General features: G+C 39.9%; 1 protein-coding gene and 1 long non-coding RNA gene across 4 annotated transcripts; one reads left to right on the plus strand and one right to left on the minus strand.

The window, feature by feature from the left end:
- Positions 1-12: 12 nt before the first annotated feature.
- LOC131108165 (uncharacterized) lies at positions 13-6,939 on the minus strand. 2 transcript variants are annotated; one of them, XR_009120418.1, is made up of 4 exons: positions 6,776-6,939; positions 6,187-6,318; positions 5,900-6,065; positions 13-5,626 (listed from the first exon to the last, which is right to left on the minus strand). It is a non-coding gene; the product is annotated as an uncharacterized LOC131108165 (long non-coding RNA). The 2 variants fall into 2 exon arrangements; XR_009120419.1 differs by having other exon boundaries at positions 13-5,814.
- Positions 1,441-24,812, plus strand: abch1 (ATP-binding cassette, sub-family H, member 1). 2 transcript variants are annotated; one of them, XM_058058995.1, is made up of 20 exons: positions 1,441-1,864; positions 3,928-4,073; positions 5,950-6,109; positions 6,199-6,353; positions 9,331-9,438; positions 9,911-10,004; positions 13,313-13,387; positions 13,468-13,648; positions 13,716-13,812; positions 13,892-14,060; positions 14,429-14,529; positions 17,718-17,788; positions 17,868-17,917; positions 19,362-19,418; positions 19,503-19,573; positions 19,654-19,742; positions 20,557-20,660; positions 22,494-22,653; positions 22,750-22,854; positions 24,025-24,811. In XM_058058995.1, exons 1-20 carry the CDS (start codon positions 1,757-1,759, stop codon positions 24,129-24,131), a joined length of 2,208 nt encoding a protein of 735 aa, XP_057914978.1. In that variant the 5' UTR covers positions 1,441-1,756; the 3' UTR covers positions 24,132-24,811. The 2 variants fall into 2 exon arrangements, with proteins under 2 accessions (XP_057914978.1, XP_057914977.1); XM_058058994.1 differs by lacking the exon at positions 1,441-1,864 and adding an exon at positions 2,078-2,379 and having other exon boundaries at positions 24,025-24,812.
- The last annotated feature ends 309 nt before the right edge of the window (positions 24,813-25,121 follow it).

Raw genomic sequence — 25,121 nt, forward strand, 5'->3', positions numbered from 1 at the left:
TTGTGCTCGAAAAGCGATAGATTGGGAGATGGTTGTCTAAAAAAAAAAGCAGCGAAAGCAGCAAAACTCTTGACGCTTGTTAGCTAGCTAACTTCCAGCCACCTGTCATACATGCTTTACTGTAACTACTGTGGTGACCCACAAGATTGACCCACAGCTACCCATGACACAAACAAAACCCCCAATCAAAATTCCACCCTCATTCACTTATATGAAATGTAGCCTCTTTTTGACATATTTTTACTTGTGATGATATCTCTCTTTGGACATTTCAGGAGGAGAAAACACTGGTGCAACGGCCACACTGGAAGTACACTGGAACAACTATGAAGAATTATTCATATATACCTTACATGTGCAGTATAGGTACAAAGAAAGAACCTTTCCTCTTACAGCACACACATAAACAATACAGGCCACTGATAAAAGAAGTGTAAAGGAGCATAACAACAGAACATGTTTTTTGGGGGTTCATATTTTAGTTAAACAAATGTATTATGTAATTAACTAAAGAAGTAGACTTGCGCGGCACAAGAAACCAAACAATGTGTGAGGAAATGTATATTCACACTGTCCAAAATAGAGCCATCATTTCCTTCCTCAAAAGATAAAGAAATACTATTTATGTTAACAGGGTCCATACATGACAAAATAATCTCGGGCTGGAGTTTATATTGTGCTTTACTACAGTCATTGCACTTGTTTATTGCATGGTTATTGTATATACTTTTCCGAGCAGTTTATGTTATGCTTTATTACAGTCATTGCACTTGTTTATTGCATGGTTATTATATACTTTATCGAGCAGTTTATGCTATGGTTTATTCCAGCCATTGCCGTTTATTGTACAGAATTATTGTAGCAGTTTATACTATAGTTTATTACAGTCATTGCACTTATTTATTGCATGGTTATTGCACGTTATTGTACAGAATTATTGGAGCAGTTTATATTATGCTTTATTACAGTCATTGCATCTTGATTTTTGCATGGTTATTATATACTTTTTCGAGCAGTTTATATTATGGTTTATTACAGTCATTGCACTCGTTTATTGCATGGTTTTTTGGCGGTTATTGTGCATAATTTTTGGAGCAGTTTATATCAGGGTTCATTACAGTCATTGCACTTGTTTATTGCATGATTATTGTACTGACATTTTTGGAGCATATTATATTGTGGTTTATTACACTATTACTGCACTTATTGTATGTTATTGCATGGTTTATTGCACAGTTATTGCACCATGCAATAAACCATAATATAAACTGCTGTAAATATTCTGTACAATAACCATGCAATATTCAAGTCCTTTTAGAACATGCTGAATTGAGTAACTATAAACATCAATGTTTCAAAAAAACTAAATAATTATTATATACAATATATAGTAAATGTTGGGTTAAACTAAATTGTTTACAAATGCTGTAGTTGGGTTGAAGTGTCAGCCAGGAATTAACATGGGCTACTTAATTTTTCTTATAAAAGACAATGTGGTTATTGTTATAAGAACGATTTGCTTATACAGTATTTCCTTATGATGTCATGACGTCATAAAGATAAGAAACAAACATCAGCACCAATAGCTGTTACATAAACAAGTAAAACATTGACTGTTGTTTCATTTGTGAGTAAAAAAAGCTACACGTTGAATATAAAATATAAATCTATACAGTAAATAGTTCTCTCGGCACGCCCCCGCGACTTGCACACCCCCCTCCCCTTCTGCATTATAGCAGGCATCGCCGTACTGGTGATGAGGCGGTGCAGCTCATCCTCCTGTGCTGCCATGGTCATGGATGCTGCCAGTTCGGGTGCTGCGTCGGTCTCTTCCGTGGAAGTGGAAGGCACCGAGATGGAGCAGGTAAAATGCCTATGCAGTGTAGATCCGCGGACGCCATTTTTTTGCAGGCGTGCGTAGAATGATGGAGGATGCAGATTCATGATGGATGGGAATGGGGGGCTGCACTGTGCACTTACATGCGGAAGTGAAAGTGGTCGCCGGCGGATGCATCTTGTTGTGCATGCACAGTGGCGGTTATTTGCCGCGAACCATTTTCTTCCACTTTGGCAGGCGAGGTGGGAATTCTTCCTGATCACTAGTGCAAGAGAGCTTTTCATCCTTAATGGCTGCTTGCATGAATGGAGCTCAGTGAGTTTATTTTTGATTGTCTGAAAATGTGTTCACACATTTGTGGATGTAGTCTCCACCTGTTGGAGACTTTGTGCTATTCATTGCAATCTGGGTTGAACCTGTTCTGCTACTTTTGCATGTGCGTATTTATGAGTCTTCTCTGGGTTAAAGAAGCTGCTGGAGTCAGTAGAGACACATCATCAGTCCTTCCTCATCTTTTTTTATCTTTATCATCTCCACCACGGGTGAGTTTTGCTCTCTGTGCTTCTTGAAGAATTTTTGCAGGTGTAAAATTGAAGTTCCAAAAGTGAGCATGAGCATAATGCCCCAGATTATGCAACATAGCCTTTCTAATCTCTTTGCTGGAAAATGAGAGATGGTGGATTAAAGGAGTGATTTAGTTGAGAGAAAGAGGTTTGTTTTTAGTTGAAATTACTATGTAGTTTTGTGTCAGGTCAAGAAGTTGTCTCCAGGTATGAGAAACTGCAAAGTGAAGCTGTGGGAATGTTGTTGTTGTTGTTAATTTTTTGACTGAAAGGGCAAAACCACTTTGACTCTTTCCCCTGCTTGCATTCTTGCAGAAATAACTCGCCTGGTCACCTCCTTCACGCGTTTCTGGATTATTAGCAGGAATGTCACTTGAGTGCTGGGGTCTTTAAATCTACCTGAAATTGGATCAGATATTACATTGATAAAGTATATTGTTTATATTTCATTCAGATGATCTGTCATTGTTGAGTGGTACGACTGAGTATTAGAGTCACATTGAAAAAATAATAAGGTCAGGGTTTGCGAATAAAGTTGTAAATGTACGAGAATAAAATCTCAGATTAATCTCCACCTGCCCAAGGCCAAAGGTCATAATATTACGACAATTTTTCTTGTATATTACAACTTTCTTCTCATAAATTTACAATAATTTTAATAATTTTAAGTTTTATATTTTTTGTGAAAATAGTTAATTACAGATTGAAAACAGATTCATCTGTTTTGTTGTAAATTTATGAGAATAAAGTTATAAATTAATGAGAAAAAGAATCATACATTTACAAGAATATAGTTGTATTTTTTTTTTTTAGAAAAAAAACCTTTATTTTTTTTAGAATAAATTTCATAATATTCACAAATTTATGAGAAAAAACATTGTACTATTACCTTTACCAAAAGCCAAAGGTCACATAAATCTCAGGTAATGCCTGTTACAACAGAGTATTCAAATAATTTCAGATTTTGAGGATAAAGTCATAAATTTACAAGGAAAAACTTGCAATATTACAAAATAAAGTCGTACATTTACGGGGAAAAAAACGTGTGTAACTATGTTACAGGCACTGCCTGGGACAGATATGAAAAGGGGGCACTTATGTGACCTTTGGCCTTGGGCATGTGGATAGGGCGGAGTATTAAATTAATCTGAGATTTCGAGATTCGTAAATGTCGTAAATGTTGTACATTTAGGAGAAATTTACAAGAATAAAATGGTAAATTTATTAGAAAAAAAATCATAAATTTCTGACTTTATTGTCATAAATATTAAATAAACGTGGAGAGTGCGGAGTAAGGAAGGTAGAAGTGAGAAAACCTAGACATGCAAATCTGTTTGTGCTTAACTGCAGTTTTGCTGCCACGTTGTAAATAAAAAACTTGCTTGAAGCAAAAGGAAAATTTCCTTTCTTTCTGAAGAGCTATGCTCTATTTATAACGCTCTGCTGACATATGTGTTCATATGACATACTATGTGTTCACATATATGAATTCTAAGAGTTTTCCATGTTTTCCATCAATGTTTGCAGATACAAGGGAACATGAAAGGTGATTTTGAGGCCTCCCTGCCTCCCATACAGGAAACGTCAGCAATCCATTGCCGGGACGTTTGCCGCTCATACGGCAAACTGAAAGTCCTCAACAACCTCAACCTGACTGTACCACAGGGACACATGTAAGTGGAACACCTCACTCTTCAAATCTGCCGTCACTTCGCAACACTTGCACCCATGTCAATCGATGAGAGGTGTCCAACCATTTTGTTTGCATTCATCCTGCATCAGGCTCATTTGCATGTTCCCAGGTGAGTCAAGGTAATCAGGACCTGGCCGACCTGTCTTCTAAGCATTTATACCTTTTGTCATGTTAAATGACTGATAAGATCTCAACATTGCTCACCTCACAATAAACTCATCTTGGAACTTTGCGCAACCCTTGCGTGTCGTTCATAAAGATCTCTCAGAGAAGTCCCATACTTAGCGTCTGCACAGGCGTGTTGTTCACTTGTTTGTTTTTTTGTCATGTGCTGCACTTTAACGTCATGAATGGCAATTGACGTGAGCTACTGCATCACTGGGCCGACACCTAGCAGCATTCCTCAAGTGTAATTGACGAACCTGAAGTGGAGAAGACACCTTTCTGTGGAAATAGTGTAAGCCATTGAAAAATGTGCACCGGTGGACAGAGAAACTTTGTTTTTTTCACATTTTTAACAAAGTGAAATTATGGCTGTTAACTGACAGCTCAAATATCAAAACAACGACACCAACATTCATTTTCTACCGCTTATCCTCACGAGGGTCGCGGGGGGTGCTGGAGCCTATCCCAGCTGTCTTCGGGGAAGAGAGGCGGGGTCCACCCTGGACTGGTCGCCAGCCAATCACAGGGCACATATAGACAAACAACCATTCACACTCACATTCATACCTATGGACAATTTGGAGTCGCTAATTAACCTAGCATGTTTTTAGAATGTGGGAGGAAACCGGAGTACCCGGAGAAAACCCACGCATGCACGGGGAGAACATACATGCAAACTCCACACAGAGATGGCCGAGGGTGGAATTGAACTCAGGTCGACACGCTAACAACACGTCCGCCGTGCAGCCCATCAAAATAACAATTTATTTACAAATATAACACCAGTTTTCACCTTTGGAACTGGCCACACAGTGATCAACTGTTGAGTTTGTATAGGCCACATAGTAAGGAGATTGGGAAGACCTAGGTTTGATTCTCGGCTTGGGTATCTCTGTGTTTGCATCTTCTCCCCGTGGGTTTGCTTGTGGACGTTTTTACGTTGCTCTGAAAATAAAATGTAAATAATAAAAACATATAACTACATAGTATTGGATGAGGAATGGAATACAAGCCAGACAGCAATGAGCATCGTGAGGTCTGTTTTTGTTTTCTGTTTGAAGAGTGAAGGAGTTTCTCGGAATGCTCACCAGTCGGCATCGTGCGACTTGTTTTTCTTTTCTGTGTGTTGAGTGAAAGTTCCTCAGTACAACAACTACTGATGCCAAAGAAATATTCGAAGACACACAAGGACACTAGTGTCCAAAATGCGTTAAAGACTAAACCCCATTTTTTAAATATATAATTGTTAAGATTGTTAATATTTTTCTGCCAAAGTTTTTAATTTGGTAGAGTAGACCTTTTACTCCTTTCACTTTATGGCCTGATGACAGATGGTGTGATGAGCACTTTGTCCTCACTGAGTAGCTCCTGATTGGGAAAGAGAGTGGAACAGGTTGTGACACACTTTATATCCAAGGCATGTCGTAACTCTGGTATCTTATCGTTGGTGCCATCATCTCTTTAGCTTACATAGTCATGATCTGTTGGATTTGTTAAAAACACTAAGCTCTGTGTGCAACTTTATGTGATAACATGCTCTCCCAGTTACCATTGATCTGAGAAGAGATTGGACAATGTTTAGTGTTGTGTGCGTACATGCAACAAAACACAAAAACAAAGCTGTTAGATGTCACATCTCACCTGGAATCCAACCAGGAATCTGACGTGGTATTTGCATTGTCGCCTTGCAGCTACGGCCTGCTGGGCCCCAGCGGCTGCGGGAAGACCACTCTGCTGAAATGCATCGTCGGCACTCTGAAAATCTCCCGGGGTCATATTAGCGTGCTGGGGAAGCCGCCTGGGTTTCCTGGTCACGATGTCCCGGGGAAGATGGTGGGATACATGCCTCAAGTAAGTCTCCGATACTTTAAAGTGTAGCAGATTTTCCACACAAAAAAAAAACTCACTGGGGGTCTGATGCGACTCACCTGTTAATACAGGAGCTGGCATTGTACAACGAGTTCACCATCAGTGACACGCTCACTTTCTACGGAAGAATCCATGGGTTGACGTGGAAGGAGACGCAGGCTCGCATGAACTTCCTCATTGAGTTTTTGGATCTACCACAGAAGCACAGACTGATTCGGAATCTCAGGTAGGAAGAAAGTCAACACATACTAGACGTAGGCAAATGTTGGTATCGATCCAAATACTAAGTAAATATAGGGCCAGTATTGCTGAGTGACATTTACCTTTACCACAACGTCAACACTCATCACCGATAAGAATATTGGACTTCATCTGATTAGATAGGAGCGATGTATTTGTTCTGTCTGCAGTCTTCAAAACACCACATTAAGTCTCTTGCGTGGTGTCACTGAATTGCCACCACTCACTAGCTATGTTTACATGAGGAGTTTTTCCTCTTTCTGAATGGAATCTTTCCGAATTACTTTTCCTAAAACAATGGTATACATGGAAAAGAATATTCCAATCTCCTGTCTACATGCATACAATCAAACAGAATAGTCAGTGGAGCATGCGCAGTAAAGCGTAAACATCAACATCACGTGATACCGGCTTCCCCGAGTTTTTCTTTCATTTGTTGAAATAACTCCGTATTGCCAGTTTTTCGTTCGTCCAGTCTTGAAATTTAGTTTGGATCAAAGACAAACTTTCCGGAGCAGTCCAGTGCCCATTGCTGGCCTCCATTTTTAAAACCGAAGAACGTCTCGAGCTGCGTGTTACGTCATATCTGAGCATGCGCTGAAAGAACGCACCCGGGATAAATTTAAACAGGAAAAGATACATTTCAATCTTGCTAATATTTTATAATTAAACTCGGGACATGTTTTATATAGATATATGTTTTATTTTTAAAGAAAAATTGGACTTGAATTTAGAAATTTAGATTCTGTTCCACAGATGGCGGTAATGCACACCGAAAGCTGCTTGCTAACCGCCAATAAACAACAGAAGAAGAAAAACACGACGAAGAAGAACGCACCCTGACAACTTTCCATTTGAGTGGGTACAAGATACCTCAATCGGGTTGGGGAAATGAATATTCCACTCATGTGAATTCGATTTTATGTTCATTCGGATTGGGACTGTTGAATGAGGTGTAAACAAAGGTTAAATTATTTCCGTTTGAGCCAATAAACCGAATGCAATTGGAATATTTTGGTCCATGTATACGTGGCTATTGGTTATGATTCCATGATTGTATTAACATTACAAACATTGCATTTGCGTACAAGTTCAAGGACGATGCCAGAGTGAGTTGTAACTTATTACTTACTTAAACATGTAAGTTTAAAATGTCAAACTGCCATATGCAGTAAGAGTTATTATGGAAGGTGTAGAAATTGGTGCTGATCTGGTCTGGGGGGGGGGGGGGGGGGGGCATTCATTCTGTCATTCTATTGTGACCTATTTTGTCTTCCATGGTGTTTCAAATTAGAGTTGCTGAGTTCATTTGGCTCCTTGTTCCCCACACAAAAGACACTTGTGTTCTGCAAAGAGGCCCCTGAAAGCAGCTTGATTAGCCCTCCATGCAACATTCATGTCATGTGTGGCATAACACCTTGTCATGTTACCTACATGTAACACACTTGTTGGGAAAACATGCCGGATTTTCTCTGGTTTCATAGCATACCTTGGCGGATTTGTCCTTTCAAGATCTTTTTCTTCAATTTCAATGAATGAAATGATGACATAAAATGCAATACGGGAGAGAATTGTGCATTTGAAGAATGAAAATGCATCACTTTGTAAAGAAATTGATGGTTTGGAAGGAAAAGTGGTAATGGTTTTATTTCATTTGAACATGCATCAGATTACAATTGAATGCATCACATAATCAGTTCACAGTTCCACATGTCCAAAAGGAGTAGGAAGAAGCAAAGCTTATTAAATCCTACCCCTCCATCTGGCACTTCTACAATCAGTAACTGTTACATTTGTTCACTTCCTGCTTTCCTAATATAGTTTGTTATTTTATTTAAAAAAAACATATATATATTTTTTGTCACGTACCGAAGTACGAGGTGATATGACCATACAGTGATATAATGGGTACCATAGTAACTGTCAATATAGTGATACTATGTATAGCACATCATGACTGGTTCAAGACTCTTCATCCTTGTATTTAGCAAACATCAACTGCTTGTATTGTTTCTTGAATTGGCTCATCGTTGTGCATTGTTTGAGGGTCTTACTCAATCCATTCCATAGTTTGATTCCACATACTGAAATGCTATGGCTTTTTAACGTAGTCCTAGCATTTCAAATGTAGTTCTTCCCTGAGATCATATTTCTCCTCTCTTGTAGAGAAGTATTGGATGACATTTTTAGGTAATTGGTTATTTTTAGCCTTATGCATTATTTTAGCTGTTTGAAGATTAGCTATATCAGTGGATATAAAAGATGAAAAGGACCGCATTATATCTCAAATGACGCCCAGAGTGGATGATTTGGAGCAGTCGACACACATAAACAATGTAACCGTGACTGGTCTTATGCCAGTGCAGCTGACAATCAAAGATGACCCAATGTTACTCCAACAGAGCATCAGGTAGCCAACCTTCTGCAGTCAAAGGGGTTTGATGTGGAACAACATGTCAATAACATGGATACATGCATTCCAGTATCGGCAGGAATGACACCACCACGCCTGTCATCATCATAAAGTTCAACAATAGAAAAAACAAGGTAGCATTGCTGAGTCAGAGGAGTAAGCTGAAAGCAAACAAGTGTCTACATTCAAGGCACTCGGAGCGCCAACTTCAGTTAAATAAACGTCTCAACATTTCAATGTTTTATTAAATGTTTTCATACTAGTAGTGAGAAAAATGCGAATGACAAAGTGAAATATTGTAAATGTGTACAAGTAAAAGGTATACTGTGAATTAATTATCAGTAACAGACAATAGCATGTCCTTTTCAGACATGCTGAATTGCGCAAATGTAACCATGTGATGTTCCTTCTGAAACAAATAAACATCATACCAAAAAGTCCTGTCATCATCGTCTTTGTTGGTGTCGTTGTTTTAGACTCCTACCACTTTACGGTTGCTAAACAACTTTGGGATTCACCTTTGCCATCCTTTTCACTTTGTATGTTGCAGTGGCGGGCAGATGCGAAGAGTCTCTCTTGGGGCGGCGCTGCTGCAGAATCCAGAGCTGCTTATTCTGGATGAACCCACCGTGGGAGTGGACCCTGTTCTCAGAGCCAAGTATGTACTATTGCGTTGGAACAATCAACTGTCTGCGCCCTGTTCTCCACATTCTAGCGTCACTCACTGTTTGTCTTGTGCTGTATACAATTATTTCTTAATAACCACCTGCAACTTGAACTGTTAATGTGGTCCTAGCAGGAGTTAAATACAGTGCATTTACACCGGGGAGGTTTCAGTGTTTGTATGCGTCACATGAGACACAAAGGTTCACCCATGTGTGTGTGTGTGTGTGTGCATCACATGAGTCCTTGAAGGCTCTGTAACATTAAGAAGAAACGTGAAACCGGACTTGGTTCCTGGCAGGAGGTAGTGCACTGATGTCAACGTTGCAGAAACATGTTTTGGACTATATTACTCTTTCCTTTTTTCCTGAAATACACATAGAAAATTATTAAATAAAATGATCAAATAAACATACAAACTAACTCATTTAACTCATTTTCTAACATGAGTGTTTTTCCTTTTTCAGGATATGGCAGCATTTAGTGAACATCGTGAAGACGGGCAAAGTGTCCGTCATAATCACTACGCACTACATCGAGGAGGCCAGGCAAGCTAACATGGTGAGATGGCGTAAAAACACACATAAACACGGCAGCTAATTGCCAACTATTGCTGTCATTGTCAATCAGTAGGGGGGCCCAATGCATCCTGAAGGTTTCCTGGTGGAATTGGTTAGTAAAAAGACAGAATACTGGTAAACACGGAACATAATATGTATGAAACGCCATTATTGTAAGGAAAAGGAGTATTGGATTGGGGATGTATTTTCCCGGCGGACCGCTCAAGCATGGCAAAATCTCCATGGAAACACAAACCAGCAAAAGTTGGCAAAAAACTGAAATCTTAGTGCGTGACTGGAAGCTAGCAGGGTTAGCTTAGTTTAGCAGAGCATGCTAGTGCAGACTCAGGCTGTATGGGTGTGTTTACGTTGTGTTTTATGGCTTGTTAATGCAGCCGTGCGGTGGACAAGTGGTTGGCATGTTGCCCACATAGTCTGGTGATCAGGAAGATCTGGGTTCAAACCTCCACTTGGAGATTCCTAGGGCCCTACATTTGTGTTTTTAACAGCTTAGCGACAAAAGGTCACGTTGCTGCTTCTATGACAAAAGGTCATAGAAGCTCACATGTCACACTTAACAAATAAATACTTGGCGCAGCATAAATCATTCCATGACTTCTTTGTTAGTTCAGCATTAAGCGATCTTTATGTTTGAAATCTCCAAAGGCTGAATAATTTGCAAGCATAGATTAGTATACCAAAGCCTCACTTTTCTTTGAGCTTTAAAGATCCTTCCCCAAGGGAACATTCTAGTTAGAATTTTGTATGAAAATCCATAGCAGGGTGAGTAAGTCCATGTTGGTTCAGAGGGTTCAAGTTCGTTAAGGCAGAATGTGTATGCACTGGGTATCGGACAGTGTGCAATGAAGTATACTGTCCATGCTCGGATTGGTGATGGTGGTGAAAACACTTATGGCAAGACATTTCCCCATCAGTATCGAGTTGTTTCCCCTGTCAGACTACTGTTCATTATTCATGTGTGTACTTTACTCCAGCTCATCCACTCAACACTTGCTTTGGTGCGGTGTGTGACTACAAGACCTAGTTAGACCTACGTTTTAGTTTTCTATGACGGTTTCAAGATGATGATCGTGTAGACCCCTGGTTTATTTTTGGCCCCTAGTAATATTAGCTAACCTGTCTGAACAAAACATGGTTTTGGTGACAAAGCAAATTAGTGTAATATCTAATATTCATTCATTCATTCATTTTCTACCGCTTTTTCCTCACGAGGGTCGCGGGGGTGCTGGAGCCTATCCCAGCTGTCTTTAGGCGAGATGCGGGGTACACCCTGGACTGGTGGCCAGCCAATCACAGGGCACATATAGACAAACAACCATTCACACTCACATTCATACCTATGGACAATTTGGAGTCGCTAATTAACCTAGCATGTTTTTGGAATGTGGGAGGAAACCGGAGTACCCGGAGAAAACCCACGCATGCACAGGGAGAACATGCAAACTCCACACAGAGATGGCCGAGGGAATTGAACCGTGGTCTCCTAGCTGTGAGGTCTGTGTGCTAACCACTATCACACCGTGCAGCCAATATTTAATATTATGTATCATAATTTTGTATAATAATTTTTTAACATGAAAAAACAAGCAGCGTGTTGAAAATGGTCCCCACGTCGAAGTTTGGACACGCCTAATTTACATGAGTCATGTCTGTCTTTTGTATACCAATGTGTTTGCATGCAAGGGTGAAATATAATTATAGTGTTATGTAATAAAAACACATATGCATGATCCAATGCTGAGTCAATCATCAACAAAAGGCAATTTGGTGTTGACAACATGTGTATATTAGCACAGTAACAAAAATGTCTCTTTCCTAAAGTCACATTGGATTGGCTTCAGCATCTTTAATGTAAAATACAGTATGAATCAAAGTAGCCCCATGCATGCTTAGATTTTTTTGGCCCTCACTGGAAAAAATGGACTATCCTGATATGTAGAATGCTTGTGTATGTTGTCACTCATCTAGCTAGTATTGTCTATTTTTTTTCCCAGGTTTAAGGTGGATCTGGCCCTTCTTGCTAACAAAAGAGCCCTTAAAACCAGTCTGTCTACTCTAGGTGACTGATTCATTTGATATTTGTACCTTGACAGAAGCATGTCAGGTGACGTTTCTGTGCCAAAAGGCACAACGTTGTAGACGGTGGTTGCCGAGCAGCCGGAAATGTTGTTTCTGGCACATTTGACCCACTAATCTGATTAAAACCTTCTTGCCCCAAAGGCCAAAGTCACTAGTAAATGTGAAAGCAATGTCTAGTTTTGGTTATGTCGACAACCGATTATGTTGATGTTAGCCAACCAATCTGAGGAATGGGGGGGGGGGGGGGGGGGTAAGTCAGGTTCTACTGCATTAATATTCGTTCGTTCATTCATTCATTCATTCATTCATTCATTCACTCACTCACTCACTCACTCACTCACTCACTCACTCACTCACTCACTCACTCACTCATTCATTCATTCATCCTATCCAATCCTATCCTATCCTATCCTATCCTATCCTATCCTATCCTAGCTGTCTTCGGGCAAGAGGCGGGGTACACCCTGGCGTGGTCACCAGCCAATCACATATAGACAAACAACCATTCACACTCACATTCATACCTATGGACAATTTGGAGTCTCCAATTAACCTAGCATGTTTTTGGAATGTGGGAGGAAACCGGAGTACCCGGAGAAAACCCACGCATGCACGGGGAGAACATGCAAACTCCACACAGAGATGGCCGACGTTGGAATTGAACCCGGGTCTCCTAGCTGTGAGGCCTGCGCGCTAACCACTTGATCACCGTGCAGCCTTGCATTAATTATCAATAATTATTAATTACATAATTCACTTACACTGTGTTTCTGTTAATGATATACATTACCTCAAATGACTGAAGTATCAAAGTATTGATATTTTGATTCGAGAATGGATTAAAGATATCGATATTTCTGTATTGATCTGCACATCGCTAGATTCTGCTGAGAACATGATCTGGGTTGTGGTTTTCCAGTTGAAGGCGATTGATCTAATGGCTTCTTGCTGGGGAAGACATCACAGGCTTGGGGTCGGTTCCGACGGTTGAAGAGGATGATTTTAGTGGTTTTGGTTCCCAGGAGGAGGAGATGATTGAGGTTACTGTTGAACTAGTCTTATTAAATATACTGTTTGTAAAAAAAAAGCATTTATTTAAATGAAAAAAAAACTTTCTGTGTACTAAATATCCCATGTAATGATGGTATTTTGCTTGGTTTTATACTAACAGTAAATTTTTTATAATTGAATGATTTGTTTTGTGTTCAGGTGGGCCTGATGAGGAACGGCTGCTTGTTGGCTGAAGGTCCTCCAGATGCGGTCATGAAGCAGCACAGCTCAGCAGTGAGTAGGAAGTCATGGGACAGCACATGTTGCGGTAAAACCCTTTCATAAATCTTGTCCCGGTCTTGCTCCCTGTGCAGACCCTGGAGCATGCCTTCCTACAGCTATGCGAGACCTCAGACCAGATGTGCCTGAAACACATCTCCGGCTCACAAGATGGCGTGTTGGGGAACAGCCAATCATTCGATAGCGGGCGGGACGAGAGCCGACCCATTCTTGAGAAGGGACCGCAACGGACTATAGAGGACGTCAAGCACACAGGTGTTTTTTCATCAAAGTTATATCACCTGAAAGAAAGACTCTAAAAAGAGGATGTGTGACTCCATAGTGAGCTGGAAGGTGCGAGCCAGACACATGGTGCCCAAGTGGAGGAACATCGCCGCCCTCACCATCAAAACCTTAGTGCGGATGAAGAGGATGCCGGGGTACATTCACTTAATCCACAGGAAATGTCAACAAACCGATTGCTACCTTTTGTACTCATTTCGTCCTCTGCTCCCGTAGCGCGATATGTTTCCAGTTCCTGCTGCCGGTCATCCAGATCACACTCATTTGCTTGTGCGTGGGAGGAGACCCAAAGGGGATCCAGGTTGCCGTGGTGAACAATGAGACCTCCGCCAACGGTTACAGCCAATCACTGCTTTCCTTTTTGGACAACACTAGCGTGCAGCAGGTTTGTTTATTACACACTTGAAGCCTCCACGCTAAGAATAACAATAGTACTTATTCGCCATTATCCGCCATGAACCAGGAAGTAGTCTGCTGCCAAATGACACTTGTTTAACTTTTGTTAATAGCAGTTATGACATTGTAGCCACCTGTATATATGGACATAAAAGAACAAATCTTTTGCACAGTACATGAGATGCTTCTCACTCATGTGATTAAAAAGGAAGCTGACTTTTCCATCAGCTAATGAGTTTTACGTCTTTACACAACAATAAGGAAGCAGTCAAACAACACTCATTAGGAAACATATCCGTCCCAAATGATAATTGTAATGGTAATTATCTTTAAGGCGCTGCTGTCTAATCTTCACAGGTGAACTTGTCTCATGATGAGGCTTTTCGAGGGATCTATAACGGAGAGTTCTGGGGCGTCATTGCCTTCGGCAAGAACTTCACCAGCTACTTGACACAGAGGTGAGGAGTTCTTCTGATATGTGTCGGTCTCTAGTTCATGTTGTTGGATTTATTTTCATATTATTGTAATTATTGTGGCCACACGGTGGACAAGTGTTGGCCACACAGTCAGCAGATTGGAAAGATCTGGGTTTGAATCTCCGTTTGGGCATCTCTATGGGGAGTTTGCATGTTCTTCATGTGCGTGGGTTTTCTCCGGGTACTCCGGTTTCCTCCCACATTCCAAAAACATGCTAGGTTAATTAGCGACTCCAAATTGTCCATAGGTATGAATGTGAGTGTGAATGGTTGTTTGTCTATATGTGCTCTGTGATTGGCTGGCGAGCAGTTCAGGGTGTACCCCGCCTCTCATTCGAAGTCAGCTGGGATAGGCTCCAGCACCCCCGCAAACCTCATGAGGATAAGCGGCAGAAAACGAATTAATGAAAAAAAAAAGACGCCCAACTGTAGCTCCGAAACACTTTTCAATTAACTCTGTGGGATAGGCTCCAGCATACCCCAGCGACCCTAATGAGGGTACAGAAAATGGATGGATGGATTGATGTGTGAATGAATGCACAGGTGTGAATGAATTATCAGTAATCGGGGGCAGGATTAAATAAGATTCTTCCTACTCCTTTTCAGTCATGTTGAATAGTGTAAGTGGGAATGTGTTGTTCCTTGAAGTAATTTCATGCATACTACCAATAAAATGTCCATATTAAACATTCATTCATTCATTTTCTACCGCTTTTTCCTCTCGAGGGTCGTGGGGGTGCTGGAGCCTATCCCAGCAGCTGTCTTTGGGCGAGAAGCGGGGTACACCCTGGACTGGTCGCCAGCCAATCACAGGGCACCATATTAAACAAATATGGACAAATACTGTCCCCTGTTTGGCATGTGTGATGCTAGCATTTCAGACTTGTTGACTTTTTTTTTTACTCTGCACGCACATTTAAATGTTCCTTCATGCAGCTCCAAATTTATCAAACAATTGAAACCGTGTGAGTTTGCGACCTGCCATCGTCTCAACAGCGTTGCTATGCGTCTAGCTAACACAGTGTTCCATTTCACAGCTCAGCCCCAGTTGTCACTTCACTTACTCAGCATTTATTATTGTGTGTCTGCGACGCACGGGATCACACTCCTTTGTGCGTCACAAGAAAGCCACAGCAAACAGGCCGCCACTGGCGACATACCAAAAGCGGCGCTCCGACGGCATTCCGGTGCTGAAGAGCAGAGGACTATTGGCGCTAATGTTGCACATGCTGCACACGTGGCTGGTTGGTACGGGTGGAGGGCCATGTGAACCTGTCGGTACTTCCTCATCCAGCAGTAACAGTTTGTTTTTACATTGTAAAAGAGGCTTTTAAATACTATATGTTGGCCGACAGGGGCTAACACACTTGGCAACATCCAGATAGGTATCCCTCAGGTCTGCCTGGCTAACTTCCGTTTTTGTCCAGAGAGTATATTGTACAGTTGCCCCTCGCTACATCGCAGTTTGGACATCGCTCCTATGGCGTCTATGGCGGTTTTTCAAAAATGTCATAAATTCATTCATTCATTCATTTTCTACCGCTTTTTCCTCACAAGGGTCGCGGGGGGTGCTGGAGCCTATCTCAGCTGTCAGAGGGCGAGAGGCGGGGTAATCACCAGCCACAGGACACATATAGACAAGGAGGTTTTGCCACCAGCTGCTTAATAAGATCTGCCAAGAAACTCTGAAGCAAAAGCCAATTTCTGCTGCAGTTCATGAATTTTCTCGACATACATTTTATCTACTATCTATCTAAGACAGAGATTTATGCAAATAAAAGGTGCAGCCAATCCGCACTTCTGACTTAGTTTCTCATTATGGGTGACTTAAACCAGGAAATATGTCACTACCTTTGTTCTGGAAGCATTTTTAGCAACATTTTTACCTGCATCTCTGTATCCCTTGGTTCGTCACACAACACATATAGCCAAACAACAATTCACACTCACATTCATACCTATGGACAATTTGGAGTCGCCAATTAACCTAGCATGTTTTTGGAATGTGGGAGGAAACCGGAGTACCCGGAGAAAACCCACGCATGCACGGGGAGAACATGCAAACTCCACACAGAGATGGCCGAGGGTGGAATTGAACTCAGGTCTCCTAGCTGTGAGGCCTGCGTGCTAACCACTTTTTCCACCGTGCAGCCACTATGAAAACATTCATTCATTCATTCATTCATTCATTTTCTACCACTTTTCCTCACGAGGGTCGCGGGGGTGCTGGAGCCTATCCCAACTGTCATCGGGCGAGAGGCGGGGTACACCCTGGACTGGTGGCCAGTCAATCACAGGGCACATATAGACAAACAACCATTCACACTCACATTCATACCTATGGACAATTTGGAGTCGCCAATTAACCTAGCATGTTTTTGGAATGTGGGAGGAAACCGGAGTACCACACGGGGAGAACATGCAAACTCCACACAGAGATGGCCGAGGGTGGAATTGAACCCTGGTCTCCTAGCTGTGAGGTCTGCACGCTAACCACTCGACCGCCATGCCGCCAAGGAAGAAGCAAAGCTTATTAAATCCTACCCCTCCATCTGGTACTTTTACAATCAGTAACTGTTACATTTGTTCACTTCCTGCTTTCCATAATACCGTTTTAATTTTATTTTATTTTTTAAAATTTTGAATTTTTTAATTTTTTGTCCTGTACCGAAGTACGAGGTGATATGACCATACAATGACATTATGTGTACCATAATGTCGACCGCCTTTCCGCCATGTCATAAATTGACGTATGAAATTACTATATGACTATTATCCATAGACGCATCCATCTGCCTTATCTGAGGTCGGGTCATGGAGGCGTAGCGATCCAGTGGCCTGCAGTGGCCTTACAGTGGAGCAATGTGTTGTAAACAAATAATATTAGTATAAAAGTGACTATATGTTATAAATCATTCTATGGGATCGACTTGCATACGTTTCCCCTCCACACTGCAACCGAGAGTCATGTGTTTTTTCATGACGCTCTTCAAGTGTGAATCACGGTCCTTATTAGTGTTGTTGTCTGCCGAGGCGGACAATCTCGTCCTTCCTGTCTCCTGAAAACATCATGTGACCTGCCGGTGAATCAAATCATGTGATGGAATCACAAATTAGGCTCCTGTGGTTTTAATGGGTCACTTTGACATAACATGCTTATCTTCTTCCAGGATGTTCCAGAAGCAGGTGTCCAAGGAAGTGGTGGATGGAGGGTCAGTGCACGTTTGGCTGGACCAGACGAGTAAGACATCCACTTCATTTTACCGACAGTGACACTTGTTGACAGGTTAAAGATGATGTTTCCCATGTTGTTTTTCCAGACAGACAAATTGCCTTGATGCTGCAGCAGAAACTGCACCAGGCCTTTCAGGTGTGTAAACTAGAGTTTAACCACATAGTACAATAATTATGGCGGTAATGTCACATTACAGAGATTGTTTATTGTGTCTTTATTGCCATACTGCAGAGGTGTCTGATGTGCGGCCTGGGGGCCATTTTCCATGTTATGTTTGGCCTTTGGCATATTGTAAACATTGAGTAAATTAATGATTAATGAAGTATATTTTTATGAAATATATTCCTATATGTTGACTGATTTGCTGATTTGATGTCACTTATAACACAAAGCTGAAGATGTGTAGTTCAGATATTTTAGCATATAAAGTAATCACTCTTTTATTTGACAAATATTTCATTTATTAATAGAATATTTTTGTAGTTCTTGCATAGGAAACCTGTTTAGGACCTTCTAAAATTGGTTTTCAACATCAGTAGAGACTTCTTGTCATTAAATAACATCCCCATAGTCACCTTGACACTCATATTACCTAATATTTTAGACATTTGACAGAAAATAAGACATATTAGACATAAATAAGACATAACACACTCACATGTTAGTGTTGGTAGAGTTCATGTAGGACCTTCTAAAATTGATATTCAACATCAGTAGAGCCTTCTAGTCATTAAATAACATCGCTATAGTCACCTTTACACTCATATTACCTGATATTTTAGACATTTGACAGAAAATAAGACATATTAGACATAAATAAGACATAACACACTCACATGTTAGCGTCGGTAGAGTTCATGTAGGACCTTCTAAAATTGATATTCAACATCAGTAGAGCCTTCTAGTGATTAAATAACATCCCTATAGTCACCTTTACACTCATATTACCTAATATTTTAGACATTTGACAGAAAATAAGACATATTAGACATAAATAAGACATAACACACTCACATGTTAGCGTTGGTAGAGTTCATGTAGACCTTCTAAAATTGATATTCAACATCAGTAGAGCATTCTAGTCATTAAATAACATCCCTATAGTCACCTTTACACTCATATAACCTAATATTTTAGACTTTTGACAGAAAATAAGACATAACACACATGTTAGCATTGGTAGAGTTCATTGTTTTGTCTGGACAGCGTACTTCCTGTGGTTATGTCTCATCAGAGTAACATTACTGACACCTAGTGGTCAGTGTAGAATATCACATATCACGTCTTGAGTGTGTCTTCTGTATTGTGGCCTCTGATGCGCAGTGCAGTCCTGCACTTTTAAAGGCAATGAGAGGCGTTCAATTGACTGGTTAAGATGACACTCGGCTGTGTTAAACCCCCTTACGCCTTCTCCTCTCCATCTTTGCCACTGGCGCCGGTGGGAGGGATGGAGGCTTGGGTGCGCCAGACTGCGCTGCTCATAAAATCTGCAAAGTGCAAATTTTGGGGTGACAAAATAATGGATTTGGTGGTGCTGTGACTGAAGAGTGTATATGTGACTCTTCTGTTTCCTGTGCAGGGTTTTGTGGAGAGCAAATTGGGCAGCATGTCCTACCTGGTTGCCATGCCTATACAGGTAAAGAATACTTCATATTGTTAATACAACATAAAGCTATTACCAAGTATTGTATTTTGTGCCTCCCTCTTCACCGTTGTGCAGTTTGAAGAGCCCATTTATGGCAGCCAGAACACAGACTTCACTACATTTGTGACACCGGGCGCTGTGCTCAGGTGAGTTTGACGATGTCAATACTTGAGCATACACGGCCAATATTTTTCACTTTCATTTTCTTGTTTTGGGTGTCCTCCAGCCTCACTTTCTACTTGGCCGTGGGCCTCACCGCCCTCTCCTTTGTGCTGGAAAGGAAAGAGGGGCTTCTGTACCGATGCTGGGTTGCAGGTAAGAGGTCAAAGTTCTAAGCGCTGTCATGTCATTTTGTTGAGAATTGTTGTATAACATTTTTTTTACTACAGTTGAATGGCACCTGCTCTTAGTAGGTAATATTTGACTGGACAAACGTAAGCGGTAGAAAATGAATGAATGAACATTAAATCAAAGCACGCGTATAGTTACTGTATGAATTAATTGAAGTGTGAGTTATGTAATTCGAGATGGTGCCACTGGAGGGAGACACAGTGTTACTCAAGGCAGGCATTTAACACACTGTACATTTATTAATTTAAAATTAATAATTAATTTCATTTTTAAAAACAAATGGAAAAACAGTGATACACAGTATATATTTAATATAAATATAAATATAAATATAAATATAAATATAAATATAAATATAAATATAAATATAAATATAAATATAAATATAAATATAAATATAAATATAAATATAAATTATTTATTTGATCCTAATGCATTCTGTACATTTATTAATTCAAAATGAATAATTAATTTCATTTTTAAAAACAAATTGAAAAACAGTGATACACAGTATATATTTAATATAAATAAAAATTTAATAATAAAAAAATATATATATATAAATATAAATTATTTATTTGATCCTAATGCATTCTGTACATTTATTAATTCAAAATGAATAATTAATTTCATTTTTAAAAACAAATGGAAAAACAGTGATACACAGTATATATTTAATATAAATAAAATTTAAATAATAAAAATAAAATAAAAAATATATATAAATATAAATTCTTTATTTGATCCTAATGCATTCTGTCACATGCGTGCCTACCAGGTGTGAGCTCGATGGAGACAATGCTGGCTCACCTCTTCTCTCAGCTGCTGGTCATCAGCGTCCAGATCATCCTCATGCTGCTCTTCATCCTGCTTGTCTTCAAGGTGCGGGCCCCTCACATACAAATTATATTAGCTCTTTCCCTCCCCCGATTTTCTGATATTATTTTTAAAATGCATGAGTGTAGGCTCCAGGTTTGATTAGGTGTGCAGCTGACATGTTGAAGGTTAATGCTACAGGCTTATTAGCTGCTTCATTAGCATTTTTACTACATCGTCAAATATCTGATTGCATGTCAAGGCCCCCGCTATGCTGTCACAATTTACTTTGACCTTGAAATGCATTGTAAGGAAATTGTGTAACCATGTGTTCAAGGTCAGCAGGGCCACTTTTCATGCTCCTAACAATAAACCAGCAGAAATTGTTGGAAGGCCCTCGGACAAAATCACGGTATTTGTTGTGTGTGCGTGTTAATTAAGGTGCTGTAGTCCAAAGCGCCTGTTCTATAAATCATGTCCGGCGACGGCGGTCTCTCCCAGGCGGGGTCGCGGTATCACCACAACAACAGCGCCTGATTGCTGTGGCAACCGAGCGGTCGCGTGGCCCTCTCAGCGCCGCTCTATTTTTGCATGTTGTCATGGGAGACGGACGGTGTCTTTACACTGGGAGGACAAGCGCTCCGGCACGCACACACGTACGCACCAGCGCTCTGTACACACGTCTGCACATTTGGGTTCACTGGGTCTCCGGCTCAGACTTTCTTTTAGTGTTATGCTGCAGCTTCTTTCAGTACCCCAACTTAGTTTTTTTTAATATCACAGAACACACGTGCATTCTTTTAGGTCAAAACCATGTGGGACACCCTATATCTAGCAACACAACACAAGTGATGGGGTGTCCCAGTTTAACATGTGGTTCCTTACTAGGACAACAAAATGCATCCTGTAGTTGCCACCACATTTATATACTCTATATTTATATGCTCTATTTAAAACCCTTAAAGGGCTTTGTAAAATATCTTATTGTACATATTGTAGCCAAGCGCTTTGTAGGACTTCAGGAGGTTTGCCACCAGCTGCTTAATAAGATCTGCCAAGAAACTCTGAAGCAAAAGCCAATTTTTGCTGCAGTTCATGAATTTTCTCGACATACATTTTATCTACTTTCTATCTAAGACAGAGATTTATGCAAATAAAAGGTGCAGCCAATCCGCACTTAGTTTCTCATTATGGGTGACTTAAACCAGGAAAAATGTCACTACCTTTGTTCTGGAAGCATTTTTAGCAACATTTTTACCTGTGTAAATGTCACACAACACATATAGCCAAATCACAGGGCACATATAGACAAACAACCATTCACACTCACATTCATACCTATGGACAATTTGGAGTCGCTAATTAACCTAGCATGTTTTTGGAATGTGGGAGGAAACCGGAGTACCCGGAGAAAACCCACGCATGCACGGGGAGAACATGCAAACTCCACACAGAGATGGCCAAGGGTGGAATTGAACTCAGATCTCCTAGCTGTGAGGCCTGCGTGCTAACCACTCGAACACCGTGCAGCCACTATGAAAACATGACCAATACAAATGAGAATCCAATGAAGAAATGCTGGCAAGGATACAATTTGGAAAGTTGCACATTTCGATGCGGCACAAACATCCGTATAGGGATAAAGTACAAACTAATACAATCAGTGGAATCATAACCTGGGCTCATTGGGCACTAGCGTTGTGACGTGAATGATTGTTCCTGAGATGTGTTAAAGAAAAACAGACATCTTACTCCCCACTTGAATAACAATAATAATAATATATAATAATATATAATAATAAGCACTTCGCCATTGTTGCAAATTTCACATTTACAGTTCAACCAAACTGAATAATACTGCGATGTGTATCCATTTGAAGTATTTTTTCCACATTGCAGATACCCAATGAAGGCTCCTTGGTGCTGATGGTCATCCTGATCGTGCTGCAGGGCATCACTGGCATCTCCTTTGGCCTCGTCATCTCCGCCGCCATCGACAACGAGCAGAGCGCCAACCAGGCCGCGCTGGGCATCTTCTACCCCAACCTCATCATGAGCGGTGGGAAAATAAATGAATAAATGTTGGTAGAGCAGGGCGTTATGTTTAATGGCGGATCATGTAGTCTTATACAACATGTCTGCTCATGCAACTCAGGTATCATCTGGCCTGTGGAGTGTATCCCCTACCCGCTACGCTACCTCAGCTTGGCCCTTCCTCAGACGTACGCCTCAGAAGCCTTGAGATGTATCATGTACAGAGGTAACACACACACACACACACACACATTATGTAATAACACTGGAACGGTTGTTGTAGCATGACACCGTGCGACTTAAGTAATGACGAGTTGTATTCTGTCGTAATTGTTCTTACGTGACACAGAACAATTACAGGAAGGCACATTAGCTCCTATGCATTGCATGTCCAATGTCAATATGGCTAATTAGGCCATAGCATCAACTATTTATTTACATTGTTCAATAATGAATACGCAGTGAGCACTCATTATTCTGAGTGCTTATACTTACAGTCTACAACGAGTTATTAATACAGCAAGTTATTGTTCTATATTTATTTTAAACTTTATTTCTTTTGTACACCCGAATAATGAAAAAAATCAAAAAATAGGTATTTTTTAATTAAACAGTTTGAAATAAACATGGTGTACAGATAAAAATAATAACTTACCTTATTTCATTTAAAAATAATTATTAAGCATAAATCGATCTTCACACAAATATTTATTTATAACGCAAAAGTTAGTAAATTGAGTAAATTCAATAAATAAAAAAAGAAATTAAATACAAAAATACAAATTCAAATAATAACTTAAAAATACTTTGATACGTTAGTAAATTAGTATGAACAATAAATGAATAAATGACCAGATTATGAGACAAAATTTAAATATTATGAATATGAATAGTTAAAAATATGAATATATTTATTTATATTGGTATGTATTTATTTTTAAAATAAATATATTTATAGTTACATAAATATAAAATATATATATTAAAAAACATAATTATACAATATTTTTATAATTAAAACCAGATTATGAGATGAAATATAAATATTATGAATATGAATAGTTAAAAATATGAATATATTTATTTATGTTGGTATGTATTTATTTAAAAAATACATATATTTATAGTTACATAAATATAAAATATATTAAAAATATATATTAAAAACATAATTATACAATATTTCTATAATTAAAATAAAACTAAAATAAAAAAAATTATTTGTGTTTGTAAATTATTTAAATTAAATTACCACTTAACTGCATAATTTTAGTACATTTACTATTAGTTAATATTTGATATTGCATTAAGCTGTCTTATTAGTGATCATAATAGTCAATTCTTATATTTTATGAATTAGGTAAAGATTTAAATATAATGTGTGTGTGTTTCTCAGGTTGGGACCTGAGTCGCATGATGGTGTGGCGAGGCTTTGCCGTCACTCTGGGCTGGAACACCTTCTTCCTCATCCTGGCCACGATCATCTTGAAGCTCAGGACGTGACCTCTTTGTCATCACATCAAGCTCCAGAATCATCAAACACTGACTTGGGGTGGGGGGGGCCTGCCCCCCTCGGTGGATGCGGAGGAGGGTGGCAGCAAGCAGCAGGCGGGTGATGTTGTAGCTCCTCCCCCAAAACAAGCTGCAGCCTGTTTATGGGCGGCATGTAGAACTACACACTTGTGTTTCTTTGCTTCTACATGCATCTTGTCGTCCCCCCCAACAAATATGGACCATCCTGCTCGCTCCCCCACACACGTAATGCGTAATGTATTATTTCAAGGCAGTCCAAAGCGGTGTTGGAATATATATATATATAGTAGACTAAGTTTTGTTCATGCAGTATTTTGATTTTCTATGGACAAAAGTCCATGTGTAAGCAAGAAAATGTGAATGAAAGAATATTTCAGGTGCTGGATGACATATTTAGATGTTCAAGCTACAGACCATTGAGTTCCTTTGTCACCTACTTTGAAGACTTTGGTGATGGGAATTATTTTTTGTTATTTTACATGCAGTATTTTTGTCCCGTTCCACTTTGCCGGACAGAGTGGAAGTCCATTCGCAGGTCATATGACCTGTTGGACCTGCACATGTGACGTCGTATTCTGTTTGCACAGTCAACCCCACATGGATATTTTACTAATAACATGAAATAAATGAGATAAAGTAGAAAATGGAAGGATTCATTTATTATCGTCCCAGGCATAGTGCACACAACATTTTAGTCATATTTTTAGTGAGTGGATGAATCTTCATAAAATTTGGTGCAGATCTATAGCCAGGATTTTCATTTCATTTATTCATTTTCTACCACTTTTTCCACACGAGGGTCGCGGGGGTGCTGGAGCCTATCCCAGCTGTCTTCGGGTGAGAGGCGGTGGTACACCCTGGACTGGTGGCCAGCTAATCACAGGGCACATATAGACAAACAACCATTCACACTCACATTCATACCTATGGACAATTTGGAGTCGCCAATTAACCTAGCAT

The sequence above is a fragment of the Doryrhamphus excisus genome, chromosome 20, assembly GCF_030265055.1.
Source record: "Doryrhamphus excisus isolate RoL2022-K1 chromosome 20, RoL_Dexc_1.0, whole genome shotgun sequence".
In the NCBI taxonomy this organism is placed as follows: Eukaryota; Metazoa; Chordata; class Actinopteri; order Syngnathiformes; family Syngnathidae; genus Doryrhamphus; species Doryrhamphus excisus.